This window comes from Centroberyx affinis, unplaced genomic scaffold (assembly GCF_046629955.1).
Source record: "Centroberyx affinis isolate AG114_WGS23_722 - 3 ecotype Tasmania unplaced genomic scaffold, CSIRO-AGI_Caff_v1 ptg002804l_1, whole genome shotgun sequence".
Lineage (NCBI taxonomy): Eukaryota > Metazoa > Chordata > Actinopteri > Beryciformes > Berycidae > Centroberyx > Centroberyx affinis.
In genome coordinates this window covers 35001-52500 of record NW_027280950.1, presented here as the reverse complement: position 1 = coordinate 52500, position 17500 = coordinate 35001, and the positions used below count along the sequence as shown (strand labels likewise).

At 41.6% G+C, this 17500-nt stretch overlaps 1 protein-coding gene across 1 annotated transcript in view; it reads right to left on the bottom strand.

The window, feature by feature from the left end:
* The window catches only part of eml1 (EMAP like 1), a gene marked incomplete at its 3' end in the record, with an annotated part of 36150 nt that overhangs the window by 4752 nt on the left and 13898 nt on the right, over window positions 1-17500 (bottom strand). Inside the window, exons 2-8 of the mRNA XM_071535978.1 lie at window positions 13466-13648; window positions 10051-10189; window positions 8234-8290; window positions 6950-7078; window positions 6593-6621; window positions 1472-1601; window positions 83-232 (exon numbers count right to left, since the gene is read on the bottom strand). Of these exons, the coding sequence (XP_071392079.1) occupies window positions 83-232; window positions 1472-1601; window positions 6593-6621; window positions 6950-7078; window positions 8234-8290; window positions 10051-10189; window positions 13466-13648 (817 nt within the window). The remainder of the gene's footprint in view (window positions 1-82; window positions 233-1471; window positions 1602-6592; window positions 6622-6949; window positions 7079-8233; window positions 8291-10050; window positions 10190-13465; window positions 13649-17500) is intronic.

The following is a 17500-nucleotide window of genomic DNA, read 5'->3' as shown; positions in this document are numbered from 1 at the left end:
GTGTGTCTGTGTGACAGAGAGAGAGAGCTGTCTATTTTGTAATTGTGTGTATAATATATGTGAGTAGATGTATGTCTCTCACCATTTGATGTCGTCTGTGTGTCCAGTGTAGTGTCTCTGCAGCTGTTCATCCACGTTGTACAGAACTACCACCGAGGCGATGAAATACACCGTTTCCCCAGTAGGCAACAGATAAAGGTTGGAGCGACAGTCTCGACCACGGTAACCATAGCTGGACATTTAGATGGTCAAGGAAAAAAAAAACAGCGTCTAAAGGGTGAAAAGAGAATCTGTCTACATCCAACTGAATATGCTGAAGGTCAGCAACAAGAAAAAGACAGTGACTGCAACATAAAATCATTTTATCTACCATGTGGACGCTTCTATCCTATTCATGAATCCAAATATAATCCATCCGTAATCCTATTGAAGTGCAGTCCAATTCATAGTGGATTTAAGATACACAGCCCACGTTTATATTGCTTCTCTCGTCGCTAAAGTTTACCGTGACGTATCTGAGTTGGGACTGTGTGTGCGTGTGTGTGTGTGTTGCCATTTCATGGCAAAGATAAGATTGGTGTTTTTCTTCTCAAATTCCATTTCATCTTTTCTTTGTTTTCCTTACAGTGTTATCCCTTTAGGTCTCTGCTAGACTGAACAACACACTCATTCCTTCATCTCTTATAAGCGATAAGACAGAGAGGGAGCAAGAAAGCAAAAAAGCAAGAAAGCAGGAAAACAAAGAAGAAAGAAAGCAAGAAAGCAAGACAGCAAGAAAGCAAACAAGAAAGAAAGCAATAAAGCAAGAAAGAAAGCAAGAAAGCAAGAAAGCAAGAAAGCAAGAAAGCAAGAAAGCAAGAAAGAAATGAAGAAAGAAGAGAACACATGAAAATCATGAAAAATCAAATAGCACAAGAGGAGCCGCTGGCTGGATGAGCCTCAGTCTGCCAGCTGTGTTCAGGTTATTACTGGATGCGGCTGCAGAGAGCGGAGCCCGGCTGCGACTGCGGCAGCTCTATGCAGTGAAAATGAACATCTGAGCAGATCTATTCTGACATGCAGGGAGAGGAGACGACGCACTCATAGCTTCCTCTCTTAACTGCATCACAGGCCAATCTGGATCTCCTTTCCAGAGGAGATTACTTTTCAAAACTTTTCAAACCAGAACGAGGATTGCATTAGAACTTCTTTCTAAAAAAAAATACATAAATAAATAAAAATCCCTGTACCAAAAAATTTAATTGAGGTAGAATTTTACAGGTTATAAGATATAAGCACATCACAAGCACACCATTTGTTTATTTTTTCCAATAAGACGTAATTCAAAAAAGTATTCATTATTGCTACAGGATGCAATAACTTCTGCATGGCAATCATCTTTACAATAGAATAAAAAGTGATATTAATATAATCAAATCTCTGTATCCACTTGTTTGATGGAAAATGTACCATAAAGAGCGGTAAAGGATACACCCAGTCCAGTTTGAGCTTGTTGCTGGGCAGGTCGGCTCGGGCCTCCAGGCAGTAGCTGTCCACCAGCTCTTTGGGCATGTACATGGTGATGGGACGACCCTTCAAATACATTTTCACATAACCTTCCTCTGGAAAAAGCAACAGAAATGGTCAGTCAGTAGACATAATATGCATAGAGAGAAATATGAGTGATTAGTGAGATTATGCCATGTCATTCATTTTCATGGTATTACATTGTTACTTTCTTTCTACAGTGTATTGCAGTATGCAAGGTGTTAAAGCAATAATATGACATTTGAAGAATAATACAATGTGTTATTACATGTTAATCACATGAGATGAGAGGTGAATGACAAGGTTGGGAATGTAGAATGTCATTTGAAAGTTCATATATGACAAAATTAGAGGATAATGGAAAGGGAGAGGCAGGTAATTCAGTGATGAAGAATATTTTACAGTGATGATGAGAATGACTCAGGTGAAGACGATGAATGACAGAATTTGCCAACACAAACAAATCAGCTTTTTCACTGACTTTATTAGTCAATTCACATACATTCTTATAACAACAAAGGGTGCAAAATTAACTGCAAACAGTTTGCAATGTTATGAACTGTCACAGCTGATAAATATTCAGGTTATAGCTCAGGTTAACCGACATAAAATGCAGACACAAGCAGAGCAATGGAATTATTATGGAAAAAAACACAGATCCAAGCTAAAAAAAAAAAAAATGGAATAATGAGGCATAAAATGGGTTTAAAACATGCTAATATTGAAAAAACAAACCATGCAGAAAACATCAAGGGAACCATAACAAAAAATGTACCATTCATGTCTGCAAATGTTTCCATTAGGAAAGGAGAATATTTGCCAGTATAGTAATGAATATAGCTGAATATTCCCCTGCCTTCCTGACCTGGTAGGTGGGGTTGAGCTTGTCTGTTGTGACTGGGAACTTGTTTTATTATTATATTCATGAAGTAACACTAAAAAACCTGCCATCTCAATATGACTTCTCTTGTTAGAGAGGAAATATGAAACTCAGTGACAACAGCAGGCCTTTTAACCTCATAAGATGATGTTATATACAAATGTCAAATTAACCTACTCTCCTACTCTTCACCATCACAAATGCAATCTTTCCATGCCAACAAGCTGACTTTGATCCTCTGTTGACATTTGTCCAACACATTTGAATATTTGCCCATTTGCAAGAGCATATATTACTTGTTTGCTAATTGGAATAAATGTATGTGTCTGAGCAAACTGAGTGTGGGCTCTTATTTTGTTAAGTTTAAATGGAAAACCAAGAACCCGTCACCTCCTGACAGACTGACATGTAACCTGCTTCTTTGGTTAGCTTAGTAGCAAATCTGGAAGTACTGGCTAGGAGACTTGATGGGGCTGCGGTAGCTGGGCGTATTGAGGGGAGAGTGCGACGTCAGACTCCCCGACTTCCTCAGCTGGAGGGTAAAACTCGGGGTCTTTCTGACCGCTGGCGTCTTGGCAGCGCCGCCCCTACTGGCCACGCTGGCCCTGCTGCTGTCTGGGGATTGGCGGGGGTTGGAGGCTGAACGGGCCACTACAGCCGAGGCCCCGGGGCCGCCGGGTCCGGTCCGTTTGGCAGAGCGGCTGAGGTAAATCTGTACTGTGACTATTGTAGATGGGTGGGGAGACACAGAGCCCATGGGAGACAGGGGGTGGTGGAGGGGTCCGGGGCAAACAGGGCGAAGGAGCGTAAAGGGTGGAGGAGGTTGGGCAGAATAATTTAAGTTAGAGAGATGTAATAGCTGGTTTTGTTTTGTGTTACTGAACATTCTGAATAGCCACCACGACACAAGACTGGCAAGAGACGAGCTATCAAAAGGGAACTACAGGTAGTGACTCCTTAGACATGTTGATGGTTCATCACCAAACAAATATTTAATGTGATTTGTGGTGTTATAGAATAATTAAAAAGTCTGTTATAATATCAACATTGTACAGTCTCTAGCAAGAGCCTCCTTCCCTAGTCGAGATTCTGTTCTTATCAAATACAAAATATCCCAATTATATCTTAGAAAATGGCTGTTTAAAGAATTAAGACTGCTTTTACCAAGACTGAGTAAACAACCATGGATCTGTGAGGAAATCACTATGGATTTTATTCCAGCCTTTTTTTTATTTTAGGCAGCTTTGTGAATAATTAGCTGCAGGCAACTACATAAAACAGATGACGCTCCAGACCATGTGAGAAAAAAATGCAAGCAGCAAAATCAAACAGACTTCAATAGAAACTCCCCCTGAATAAATAAAGGTGAAAAAAAAAAACCCACACTGAATGTGTTTCTAATGTAAATATTCATTCTGCGAGAGGAAGATAATAAGAGCAGCGGCAAATCTACTTGCTCTGAACTGAAGCGAGGGATCTCAGATCAGAGGATTTAAGAGTTTGGAGAAAACTCAAAGCGACTGCGAGGAAGCAAGTGTCAGAACTCTTTGTGTTGTTACTATGGTGACAGAGACTAAATGCCCAAGTGCGAAGTGGAGCTGTGAGCAAACACACACAGACACACACAGACATCTAGAGAAGCAGCAGTTTCATCCACAGTTAAATAACAACTGTGGTGACACACACAAGTGCACTGCAACCACTGCAATCAGCCGCACGCTTCGACACGCCTCTCAGTGTGGGTTAGGTGGTAGGTATGCGTGTGTGTATTAGTTCGGTCTCAAAAAAACATAAGGGGGGGTAACTAGCGCACACACACACACACACTGTCGACCCATTCCTGCCCCTGTCTTGACAGCTCCCTGTTCATTGCAACAATAGAAATCACTAAAGCCAGTGCCAATTTCCTTGATATGTAAACCAAGGTTTGTTTATGGAGGAAAATCAAAAGAGGATTAATTTAGATATGAACTGGAATTTCACATCAAAATCTCTTTCTTTGCTCCAGCCTATAGTTCAGAGCAGAGGCAATGTTCTGCAGTCAAAATGCATCTAAGGGCCTTGTGAGTGCTGCAATGTTCAGAGAGCTGTGGAGGCCCCGGGGCGTTGGGGAAGGGGGGGGGGGGGGGGGGGGCCGCCTACCTTTGCAGTGGGTCACGCGTCGCATCCCTTGTAAAGGTCACAGAGAGAGACAGAAGCACCAGGTGAGGGGTGAGATGGCTTCCTCACTTCCTGGTCTGTCCTAATAAACGCTCAGTTCCTGTTTCCTGGTGTTAATGAGTAGCGGCCTCCATCCTTAATGGTCTTAATTAATCAACGCACATTTCCTGTGTGATGGTATTCCTTCCTCTGTTCCTATATGGCAGGCAAGTGTTGAAATTTTTACTTACTGGACTGTTTTCCTCAGGTCACCTCTCTATAAGGAAAATCACTTAGCTGATTGTTTCACTGTTGCAAATGAGCAGACTAAGCATTTCTGATTGACCTGAGAGTTTGATCATTTCTCTAGCAGCTACTGGCATCGACTGCTGTTCATAATGTTCATGGCTGACAAAGCAACCAGACTTGCAGCTAAAGGCTTGCAGCTAAAGGTGAAGTACAGAGCAATATATTGCAAAATATTGGATTTTATTGCATCAAACCAACCACTTTGCATGCAATCACTTCATGTGTTGCAGGCAAGCATAATATTGACAGGAGTTACTGTTCTAATTATCCATTTCTATTGGTTTGCTGTGTTCTAGTGGTAGTTTATGTCCCTGGCACTGCCCTGACCATGCAGCTTTACAGCAGATTATAGGTCTATAATTAATTCAAATGTCCAATAAGCGATGTACTAATTATCCCTGTAGTGCATTTTACCCTAATCGTCAGCATCCCATGTCAGATAGCAACGGGCTTAGTGATAATCAAAGACCATTTATATTAAATGTAGAGGGAGCTTACAGAGGAAAGAAGCCAGACACAAGCAGAGTCACATGATAATGTGATTTATTACTGAGGCTACAACATTATCAATTACACTAACAGTTGTAGCTTGTAATCTGATTTTTAGAGTTTGCAGTACTAACTTACGAGTAGCATCTATTAGTCTTATATGTTTATATGTGGGTCAGCTAGAATCAGTCATCAAGCTAAATGGGCGGTTTATTAGATGGAGTGGGTCAGCCAGCCTTGTGCTCGCACCACTTTATCCTTGCAAAATGCTTCTGGCTGAGTTGGAGTCTGAGGAGTCTGGCTAAGTTTTATTAGGCTCTAAGCTGGACTGAAGCAAGCCGGAGCCAGGTGAATAAACCAAATGAAAACAGCAGTTCCATTTACACAGAAATCAATAACGCGTTGGAGATAAAAAATTCTGATCAATACTCATCTCATTTCATGTTCAGTAGTATTGTCTTGTTACCATGGGTTTCCTTCTTTCCATTCTTTAAAGACTAAACTGTGTGAGATGGTTCTCGTGTCTTGTGCATGGTGCTGGAAACACCACAGACGGACAGCTGGATGCTACACATCACAGCTCATCCTACTTTAATTTCTGTGTTGTATGTCTCCGCTCCAACTATCACAACAACTACCGAAAACAAACTGTCAAGAAGACAGGAGAAATGATGAGCAAAACCTATTCTGCCATGGTTGTGCTGTTCTGTCTGTAAGACAGCTGATAGTCAGTGTTTACAGGGTTTTTTTTGCATTGAAATAAAAATTTATTGGATTTGTAGTGAAAATCATAAGTTCAACTCAAACAATGTACACAGAGCTTAAAGAAATGATGAATGGAAGATTGGATATGAGTATGTGGAGAAGGATGAAATGGATTGGTTACTTGTGAAGGAGTGGATGATGGGAAGGATGAATGTTTTGACAGATATTTAAGACACAATATCATATAGAGTAGCTGTGAGTGGTCCTCTGTGTGCAGAAAACAGGACAAGGCACTGATAGATTTAAAAATATGCACCATGCTTTTGTTCAATACGCAATAAAGCATCTATTGAACTTCATGGTACTACGTGGTTTTGGAAATATACAAAAAGCAAATAAGTAATTCGATATTTTGAGAGTATTCCTCAGAAATGCATTGACCTGTAACTCACACAGGGAGCCACTGAGCGTCTGGTATATAATTGCTCTGAGTAGGTTGTATCACCACCATAGCTGTTGGGCAAAAGTGCCTCTGGTTCTTACCTGCATTGAACACAGGATCCCTCTGTTTGCTGCAAAGTAAATGGGTAAACAGACAGCTGTCACTCAGTATTCCCCCTCCAGACAAACTATCTCTTAATCTGTTTCCTTGATAACTACATCTTTGTTATGTTTTTATTAGGTGAGCAATGAATTTTACAAACTGCAGCTACCTGGTGTGTCAAACTGGAAAAAACAAATAAACCAGTTTCATCAAAAAGCTGCAAAACCACAGTTTAAAAAACATAGCTTCCTGTTTTGGCTGGACAGAAAGTGTCAGTGACTATGAAGATTAATGTGTGCCACTGAATGAGGGAACCTGATTGGCCATGAGGCCCGCCTGTCACTGTCATGTGTTACCTGTCACTTCTCTTGCCACTGGAATTGCTGCCGGTGGACCCGGCGCGGGTTCGGTTGCCCTTAGAGTCGCCCGAGTCTTTCCGCGTCAGAGTTCCCACATGCTCGTTTGAATTGGCTCTCCTCACAGTGCTGTGAGAGAGAGAGAGAGAGAGAGAGAGAGAAACAGTGGAAAATGGGGAGGTAAGAGAAATAGGTCATGAAACTACCTGACGCTGCTTATCTAAAAATGCTCTCCAGTAAAGATCTCATCCAAGGAACAGCATTCATATTAAAAGATGTTCCTGGAAGATTTATTCTTAACCGTTTCAATATTTCCATGATGCTCTCAGCTCTCAAGTACTTTCAATGGCAAAACCATCAATACACCAGATGCGTCTATAGCATGCATAGATCACAATATTGCCAGTCATTTTTACAAGTATTATATTGTGTGAATCTTTATAGCGCTGTCAGGGAGAATTGGTGGCAGAGGAGCAGAGGAGGAGATAAAGACATGGGGAGAGAGAGAGAGTGATAGAAAGAGACAAGGTGATACATTTCCTTTTTTCCCTTTCACTTTCTCTCCCTCTTTATTCCACTGTGATTCCTCTATTGTGGAGATCATGACTACGGCACTGGAGTAGACGCTCTAACAGAACCTGTGCAGACCTACATGTCAGTGGTGCAGACAGCCTGCCTGTTCACACAAAGAAAAGGCCCCATCAGCAATCCAAAGGCTAGTAGGCCCAGTCACACCTAATCCACCCTATGGGAGAAAAGTCTATTCAAATCCTGCAATTGGCTGCTGGCCGTTATCCCTTCAGGGGCATTTTAGTGAGTGTGTGTGTTTGTTTGGTAAAGAGAGAGAGAGTGAAAGAGAGACAGCATAGTGTTGTATGCTGTGTTATCCCATGAGGAAACATAGTAATTGGGCCACAGGGTATTGGGGAAGTCTGTTATGTGTATGCCAACACTGGTGGAACTGTGACCAATCCACAGGCAGAGACACCGAACTACACAAACACTGTCCCAGGGCATGTTGGTTTAAACAGCACACAGTGAATGTTATTGATGATAGAAATGGTAAATGGCAAATTAATGATGACATTGCATCAGATATTTGCTTGCACTTGCATATAATATGTAGATAATGACCAATTATTCAGTTTCAAGCAATTCAGTGATCTGATTTAGGGAATGGGTGATAGCTGAAGATGATGCTTAGTGTTACAGAGCGTGCATGCTAGCTGTGATGCGGTGATCATGTTATAGTGTGACCAACAATGTATTTGGTGACACTCTCACCTGAGGGGCAGGTAGAGAATTCTGGCTGAGCCAGACACACAGGACAGACTGGACAGACTGGCAGGACGGCACATTGTAGGTGGACAGGACATAAACAGGATATAGCATCACAGTTGGAAAGGACAGAGACACAACACAAGACATGAGACATGCAAGACAGGGAGGATGGGACAGAGAAACACAGACAGCATGCAGAGATACACAGGAGAGGACTGATGAATAATCACTCAAGTTATAACTCGATTGTTTCAAAACCATTAATTCCTTCAAGGAGGTGTGGATCTGGATTGATTAACCATCTGCACTGATTGCCTCTTGATTTGAGAATTAACCTCTCGCTGTGTGTGTGTGTGTGTGTGTGTGTGTGTGTGTGTGTGTGTGTGAATACACTTGTATGTGCTGGAAGATTTTTAAGCTCATCCTATTAAGTCAATATAAAAAAACTCCATTCAGCACAGCACAATAAAAGCTAGTTCATAAGCTTATTTCACATCCAAACACAACACTAGTAATAGCCTATTAAGTGCCAAACAAGCCAAGGAAAGGTCAAATGCTGTTTGAGCACAAGTTCAAAGGCCCAAAAAACCATTAAGTAGAAAGATAAACATTCATATGAATATCAATGGCTACAAAGGGAGAAGCCAATTACTGAGGCTTCTGTTTACAGACAGACAATTTCAGCCTTTAATAGGCTCCAGTAGTCCCAATGGACAAGAAGGAAAAACACAAGAACGAATGACATTTCCTGCACTGATATTGACGTGGCTTGCTTGGTGTATCTCACCATATCTCACTGTGCAACTATATCTATTGATTGAACAGCTCTTTGGGATAGAAATGGTCCCTGGTGACTCTATAGGATCATCTGATTATAACATGAGTCCAGGCATAACCAGAGAAATGGGGACACAGCTATTGTCCCCGACAGACAAGATTGATAACCTGCGCTCCACATGCATATGAACACACACACACACACACACACACACACACACACACACACACACACACACACACACACACACACACACACACACACACACACACACACACACACACACACACACACACAATCACCCGAAACTGAATGTCACGACAGAGGAGCAGAGGCAACACTGTTTCACTGTTTATCAGCCATGTTAAATGTCAATGCCTTTGTCTGAGAAAAAGCCATCAGATAGGAAGATTTATGACTGGGATTATCAGATATGGCACAGACAGACAGGACAGGACAAGACAGATGTCTGGAGAGAAATTAAACATTCTGTTCGATTTGACATGATAATGTCAACAGATGGAATTTGTGTGGAAAATTCATTTAACAGAAAAAACGACATCCAGGTAGATACCTATGGGTAGTAAATCACATTATATATATATATATATATATATGTATATATATATATATATATACATGATATTACTTCCTTATAAGGCTGATACAGCTCAGTCTTTATGGCTCTGTGCAAATCCAAGCCTGGCTAATAAAACAAAGTCTAAATGTACTGTAGTTATCTGGTGTTAACAAGACCTGAGGAAGCCAACACTACACTACAACATCCACTCTGAAGACAGTTACTTTTGGCATTCACAGCAAAGAAAACAGTGACATAAAGCTGTACCATAAATCTTTCTATTACCTTTTTAATTGCAATTTCCCTACAAATGTGCATAGCTTAGTTTAAAGCCTAGATAATACAGTAGAGTAGAATAGAATACAGAGAACTGGAGAGCAGAAGACAGCACAGCACAACACCATGACTATTTAAGTGGCTTAGATTAAAGTGTTAATTTCACTACATTAAATGTCTTCTCACCTCTTGTTGGCTGGCATGGTGGAGTCCTTCCTGGATCCAGATCCAGACGGGGAGGGCAGAGTGCCGCTGCCTTTCTTTGGTAGGACCGTCCCGTTGTTTACCGTGGGTCGTAACGGCAGGGTGGCAATCATTGGCCTGGCTGGAAGAGAAATGACAGCAGGGGGGCCATGTTCAGAAAGAGAGTGGTATTCAGCAAGTATCAGTGTGTCAGCTGCTGTATCATCACTACAGTAACATCAGCTAGTGAGCAGTTACTTTGGTCAGAAAGGATGTATGTATGTATGGGAAAGATGCTGAACACACAATATCTCACATCTGTAATGCTAGCACACTCTAAATTGATAATTGAACAGTAGATCTCATATGAGTAAAACCAGAAGCAGCATATGACCTTTCTACATAAGAGAAAGATAACCCTAATCTTAATTAACAGCAAAGACTTTCTGCTGAATGTTTCCTCTCTTTTTAAAAGTCTGCATGGCTCAGATGTCTGTTTTTCCACAAAGCTTGAAAAGAATCTTTCTGCTCAGACTTTGTTAAAACGATGTTTGATGATTCTCACAAATCGCTTGTAAGATTAAGGGGCTAATAAAGATCAATGACTGTGAAGAAAATTGACTCCTTCCTCTAAGTGGATTGACTGGCCTAAAGTGCGTGTGCACACACACACACACACACACACACACCTACACACACACCTACACACATACACACACACACACACACACACACACACACACACACACACACAAATGTACATACACTCCCTCTTCTCCATGCTAACAAAATTACAACCCCAGTTACCATTGCAGCGTAAATACTACATTACAGATAAAGGAGCAATGTGTGTGCATATGCGTGTGTGTGTGTGTGTGTGTGTGTGTGTCTGCATGTGTGTGAGTGAATGTGTGTGTCTGCTGGATGGAACAGTGTGTATTAAATATTTATCACTGCAGATAAAGCTGCTGCATGGGTTTGTTATTCTGGGCTTGTCTGGCTGGCTGGCATGTGTGTGTGTGTGTGTGTGTGTGTGTGTGTGTGTGCGTGTGTGTGTGTGTGTGTGTGTGTGCATACAGAAGACACATCACAATTAGATCAGACAGTGTGTGGTACCAGGCAGAAAGAAAAGAAACAGTGAGAGAGGGATTAGTGTATGTGCAATGTGGCTGCGTGTCAGTGTGTACTTGCAGGTGTGTGAGTGTGCCTGCACTTGTGTGTGTGTGTGTGTGTGTGTGAGTGTGTGTGTGTGTGTGTGTGTGTGTGTGTGTGTGTGTGTGTGTGTGTGAACCTGCACATGCTATACTGTACATGCATTTGTGTCTTTGCACCCATATATTTGCATGAGCGCCCATGTGGAGAATGTGTGTGTGTGTGTGTATGGGTTAAGCTCTCTGAAGCAGATCTAGTGCTTTAATAGAGCCAGGCTGCTGTCGTCCCGCAGCACTGAGTCATCCTCCAGCTCCCAACATCAAACACACTCACACTGAAACTCCATCCATCCACAATCACTCAGGGGACCGAAAACTGGGAGCAGCTCCGAATCATAATCTGTGTCTGTTTCATCCCTCGCATGTACGTTTGAGGACATAAAATACGGGAGGTGCGCTTGATTTCACATGCAAGGTTCATCAGCCTGTGGGGCGAACGGGCTACATGAAAGACAAATTGCATCAAACACACTTTCATCCGAAAATCCATACATTTAGCCCCACTGTGGTGACATGCAGAATCATCGCATAATAAAACCACCATAACAAAACTAAGGAAAAATCCACCCACAGACACTCTTCATCATCCAGTTATGATGCTCAGTGCATTCCAGGAGTTATTTTATTATGAAGTGTGGCAATTTACTTTTTTGCCGTACCCACTTTCCCTCAACCTGCTCCGTCTACTTCTCCTTCAGTTAGTGAATTCCTACATTTGATCCCTTCAGATATTTTTCTTCAACCCCCAGAGAAAAGGTGTGAACTTGTTGCATCCAGCTGTGGGTTATATGTGTAGGTGGAGAGAACAATAGCGATAGTGATAGCACAGTCAGCGGGGGACAGTGAGAGTTTTTTCCAGTCAAGAGAAAAAGCAAGAGTCGCACCTCTTACTCAAAGCACAATATGCCTTGTCACTGCATTGCATTCTGGTCTATTGAAGCTATTGTCCATGGAGAAATTGATGTCTCTTCCCCTTCTACTATAGATTTCTCCTTGTATGACTGTTGAATATCGGTGCAAAATGGAGTCTAGAAAGAAGCTCTTGCTCTTTGATTCTGAGGGACTGACACCAAAACCTGACGTTTACTGTTGAGGTTTTAGATACGATTTTCTGCTATTGAACTCCATTGTAGCTGCACTGGAAATATCTCAACATGACATCACATTGTCTACATTTGGCCAGTTATGCACAGGAATAAGCAAAATACACCACCAAGCAACAAATTTGGCCTAGAAAAGCAAGGCATAGTGTGTTTTAGGGTGGATTTTTCCTTTTACAATTGTCTGGTTGCATACACCGAGGTAAACACACACATAATGTGTAAAGATGTTTAGCAGCACATACTCAATAACCACAGTTTATTTGTCACTGAAAAGTGTTGCTGAACCTGCCTGAATGTGTTTGGTATCACATTAATATTATTAGCTATGCATTTAGCTCTTGGACTCTTGAGACTCTCTCAATGATCACAGTACATTGACCTCAGGCAGTGCAGTACTGACAGTATTGTGTGCTTCCTAGAGGAACAGACAGTATATGACCCAAGGCCGGCAGGCAGTGACTGGACTGTGCTCTGTAGGGTTGGATACACGACACCAGGCCGGTTAGTGGGGACAAACTACACAGTCGGCCTACCTGGCTTCCCAACATTGCTGTCTGCTGAGGGAGACTTTCTCATCAAAGCTGGGTCTACACACATAGGCACATACAGTACAATACATTCAACAAAACAACACAGTCCAGGAGAGGGAGAGGAAAAGAAGATTCATAACTAGTCAGCCAGAGGAAAGAAAATAAGTGGGATTTGAAGGAATCATCATCAGGGTAGAGAGAATGAAATGGAAAAAGAAAGAGAAAGGATGCCTCCAAGGATGTGTGTGTATACTTGTGTAACCCAGTGTGTGTGTGTGTGTGTGTGTGTGTGTGTGTGTGTGTGTGTGTGTGTGTGTGTGTGTGTGTGTGAATGCATGTGTCTGTGTGTATGTGTAGTCATCATAGAAGTCCCACTTTAACTGCATATGTTTCATGCAACAGAACTGCGACACTGCTGCTCCATACCCAAGAACAACTGATGGAAAAACTCATTTATCGTTCTCCTTTCAGCTCCCAGAAGAAAAAAAACATTTGTAAAAGAATCATCTGCAGTGGCCGCTGGAAAGACAGATTCATGATGTATGACGCTTGCCACTGTACATGCGTGTGTTACCTTTGGTGGGCCCCCTGCGCGTGCCCATGGCCTGCTGCTCCTCAGACAGGTTGAGCCTGCGCACCACGTCGGCCAGCGCGGACTTCAGCAGCTGGATCTCGTCCTCCTGCATCTGGACCCGCTGCTCCAGGGAGGCGATGCGGTCAGTCACCTCCATACTGCTGGCCGCTGATGCACTGTCATCTGGTGAAGAGAGAGAGAGAGAGAGAGAGAGAGAGAGAGAGAGAGAGAGAGAGAGATGCTGTTAGACGTGTGGGTTTCAAACAGCTAGTTAGACTGATATATCGGCAAACTGATACATCAGGCCGATATTGGCCTTTTACTAAATACTGGATATCGGCCAGTCAGTACTGTAAACTGTTATGATGGCGGTTCCTCCCTGACTGAAATCTTATATTTTTTGCACATTTCTCTCATTTATTCATTTAAATGTTTAATTGTGTTTTTTGTAAATTATTTCTTCATTTAAAGGCCTAATGTATCCCAAAATTAAATAGGTGGGTGATCCTGCCTTTTCATGGGTTTCAATGGAGAGATTTAGTGTCATATGGTCTAAATGCTGTTTAGGAGGCTTTTCCAACCTGCCAGGGATAAACATTTTTGGTGAAAGTGAATACTTGTAATTGTTTGTCATGAAATGTCAAATTTAAAGATAATGATTATTGGCACAAAATATCTGCTATCTGCGACTTCAGTCTAATATTGATATAGGTTTTGGTTTTTCAGAAACCCATAGCAGTTGATCCCTATGAAGAACAGCTAAGGATTCATCTTCTTTAACTGTCACATTCTAACATCATGGTATAGAAGGTGCAAGATGTCAATTTTTTTTTTCTGGTTTTGTGGTAGGAATATTTACAGTACATAACTAGTTGGTTTAGAGCAGGATGAGTTTCTGATGGAGTATAGTTCAGATTTCAGTTGCTTTTGTTCTCTCTCAGATGTATTTCATAGGCTGCTGGTACAAACAAGACAGGAGTTTGATATACTACTGTTGACAAATATATCTGTTGTGTCATTCATACAGACAGAAAAATAGAGACTGAAAAATAGAGAGAAACAGAAAGAGAAACACAGAGAGAAACAGAGAACACAAACCAGCAAACACCTTTCAAACCAACTGTGTCATCAGTTGACTTTTATGCTTCTATAGTCTCTTTGTCTGTGAGAAAAGCCTTTGCCTTGCATGCCACAAAGGGCCAAGGGCTTTTCTATTTTCTATTAAAAACCTTTATTCATGAGATTGTTTTCAAAGTCTGTCTGTCTGCCTGTGTGCTTGTTATTCTGTCTGTCTGTCCTTTGAGATAAAACTAACTTAACACACTATTATCACCTCTCCACCTGATACCCTGATAGAGGCCAAGCAACCGGGCACCGGGGTCTACTTCATTAATGCAGACACACACACACACACACACACACACACACGTGCACAGGGTCTCCTCCATTAAGACTTTGATGTCAGAGTGGCTTGATTAAATATTAATGTAAATCACTGCTGTGTTTTCCCTGCAGACTGGTAATAACAGTCTGATGCATTATGCATTAGCGAGCAGGCATCTGGTGATTAGGCAAATCTACACAGTGTGTTCCTCCTGATGAATCTGCAGTGAACCCCGACGGCCCGCTTAGGTGAAGGGAAGCTGGGGAAGCTCTTGACTTCTGTAAATAACGTTTCTCAAACAATGTTAGCATAACAGTGCTTTAAACGTGCTGAAGTGACACTGAATTCAGACGAGCTGGTGAGGGAGAATGGCTGTGCACTCTTCAGTCTCTTAGATAAACAAAACCTGCTCAGGGACTCATCATGTCCCTGGACACAGCCAATTCCCAAATATGTGTTGCCAAATAGATAAACAGATACTGTAGGTATTGTGTTTATGCCAGAGAGAATTTCAATTGTCACAGCAACAACACACACTTGAGACACAATACACAACATCACTAAATGCTACAATAAAGCTAATAAGAAATAAAAAATGCTATCTTTTCCCCATGTACAATCACCCCACCTATTAACAAATATGACTTCGCAAGTGAGCAGCAAAGTGATCAAATATCAGTGTGTGTCACTGTGTGTATGACCAGTGATAGAATTGACCGGGGCTTTTCCCTCTTTGTCAGGTAGCCAGTGTTTGGGTCTTAGCCAAGGATATAGCAGAGGTTAAACCTACCTAATGTCCCATGTTCAAATGAACAAAGCTAACCCTGCTTTTCAAGCTAATGTAAGTATTTATGAGCTACAATTAGAGTTAAAAAGTGTAAGACTGACTGACATCAATGATATCTTTTGTTTAAGTTGTTGGTGATTATGCTGTTATTATCACCATGAGTTAATAGTTCATCCTCCTTTTTCTTTAACTTAAATTACTGGTCTTAGCTGACCAATTCACAATTAAAATATAGGCTACAGTATAGGTTATTGTTAATAATCAAAGAGTGAATTCATTATTAAGTGACTGGATTATTAAACTAATTAGATTAATACCTAGAGAGATTCTGAACAGATTTCAGGAATCACAACAATATTCTCAAATATATTTTAGTCTTTAATCAAATAAGGTCTAGGGAGAGACTTTTGATTTAATTGGCAGAATATGCAGAAAAAGCAGTTAGACAGATTTGTTTATTAAGTGGACAAATTCCATTAGTGAACAAAATCCTCTGACTGTTAGCTGGCTATGAATTGTTTTAGTGAGAGAGACACTAGATGAGACAGGATAGTAAATTGGTGCGTTAAGCAGATGGGACGCTTTAGGCTTGTAGCAGGAAATGGGAATCTGAACACATTCATAATGGCTGAATCAACCAATTACTGTTCTGACAGCACACACACAGGCTCATGTGTGCACAAGTAGGCATGAAAACACTCACGCGCACACACACACACACACATACACACACACACACACACACACATACACACAAACACACACACGCCAGCAGTGTCCTCCACTCCTCCATACTCTGCTGGCATTCCTTTAGTCATCGTTACTGTTGCCATGTGACTAATATCTTTTTGGACAGATAAGAAGAAACACATAACTTTTACTGAAACACTGCTTCACACTGCAAAATACTGGAAGGGATAGACTTTGAAACTAGATAAACTTGGATAACAACAACAGAGACTGGTTCCTCATTGCGATATCAACACCATGAATGCACCTCATTGAGATATTGTCTGTATGCATTGTCTGACTAATATCTTCAGCTCCCCACCAAGTGAACTTCCCATAATGAAAATCCCCTTCTGAAGAAATGGAGTGTGATGGGAACTGCAGGTGCACAATCTAATACATTACACTCCCTGCAGCAGCGTTACAAGCACAATGAGGAATACGTCTACCTCAATTTCTATGCTTGTTTATTCACCAATAAACAGCTTTCTAACTCAAAGGAAATGCTTTCTTGTTTCATCGTGCACAATGCCAGTTCTGTTCCTTCATCTGAAAACACAATGACAAAGCTTTTCCCGGAGATAAAACTGTCTCTTAGTACAATGTTGCCCTTTCTCCTCACCTGAAATGCTTTCTTTGATGGGGTCTTTGCTCATATTCATGTGCGAGTGTGTGGATCTCCTGAGACAAAGCCTGTTTTATCTGCTCAGCATCTGCTGTGGGTCTGCTCCGAACACTGACACAGTGACAGCATGATACCATCAATCGTTGAAATACAATGACTGGCTGTCACCGCCCTGATTCCATGGCACTGTGCTAACCCGGCCAAACATCCTCCGTCTGTCTCCCCGCTCCCTGGATAATAACTCTTAACACCCAGCAACATTCTGCTGGAGGCCCACATCCAGGGAAACCAAGAAAATCAGAAAAATTCAGTGAAGCTCAAGTTCGGGTTTTGGTCTGATACAGCGGAATGTGTGTCCATACTGACTGCGAGGCATTCAATGTGACACTGAACTGATTTACAGCTTACTAAAATACCACAGCGCAGTCAGCACAGAGTCTGCAAAATTTAGTGATGATGTGATAATGCTCTCTTGGCCTCATAGGTCACATGCTTTCTGTCCAGAGAGTC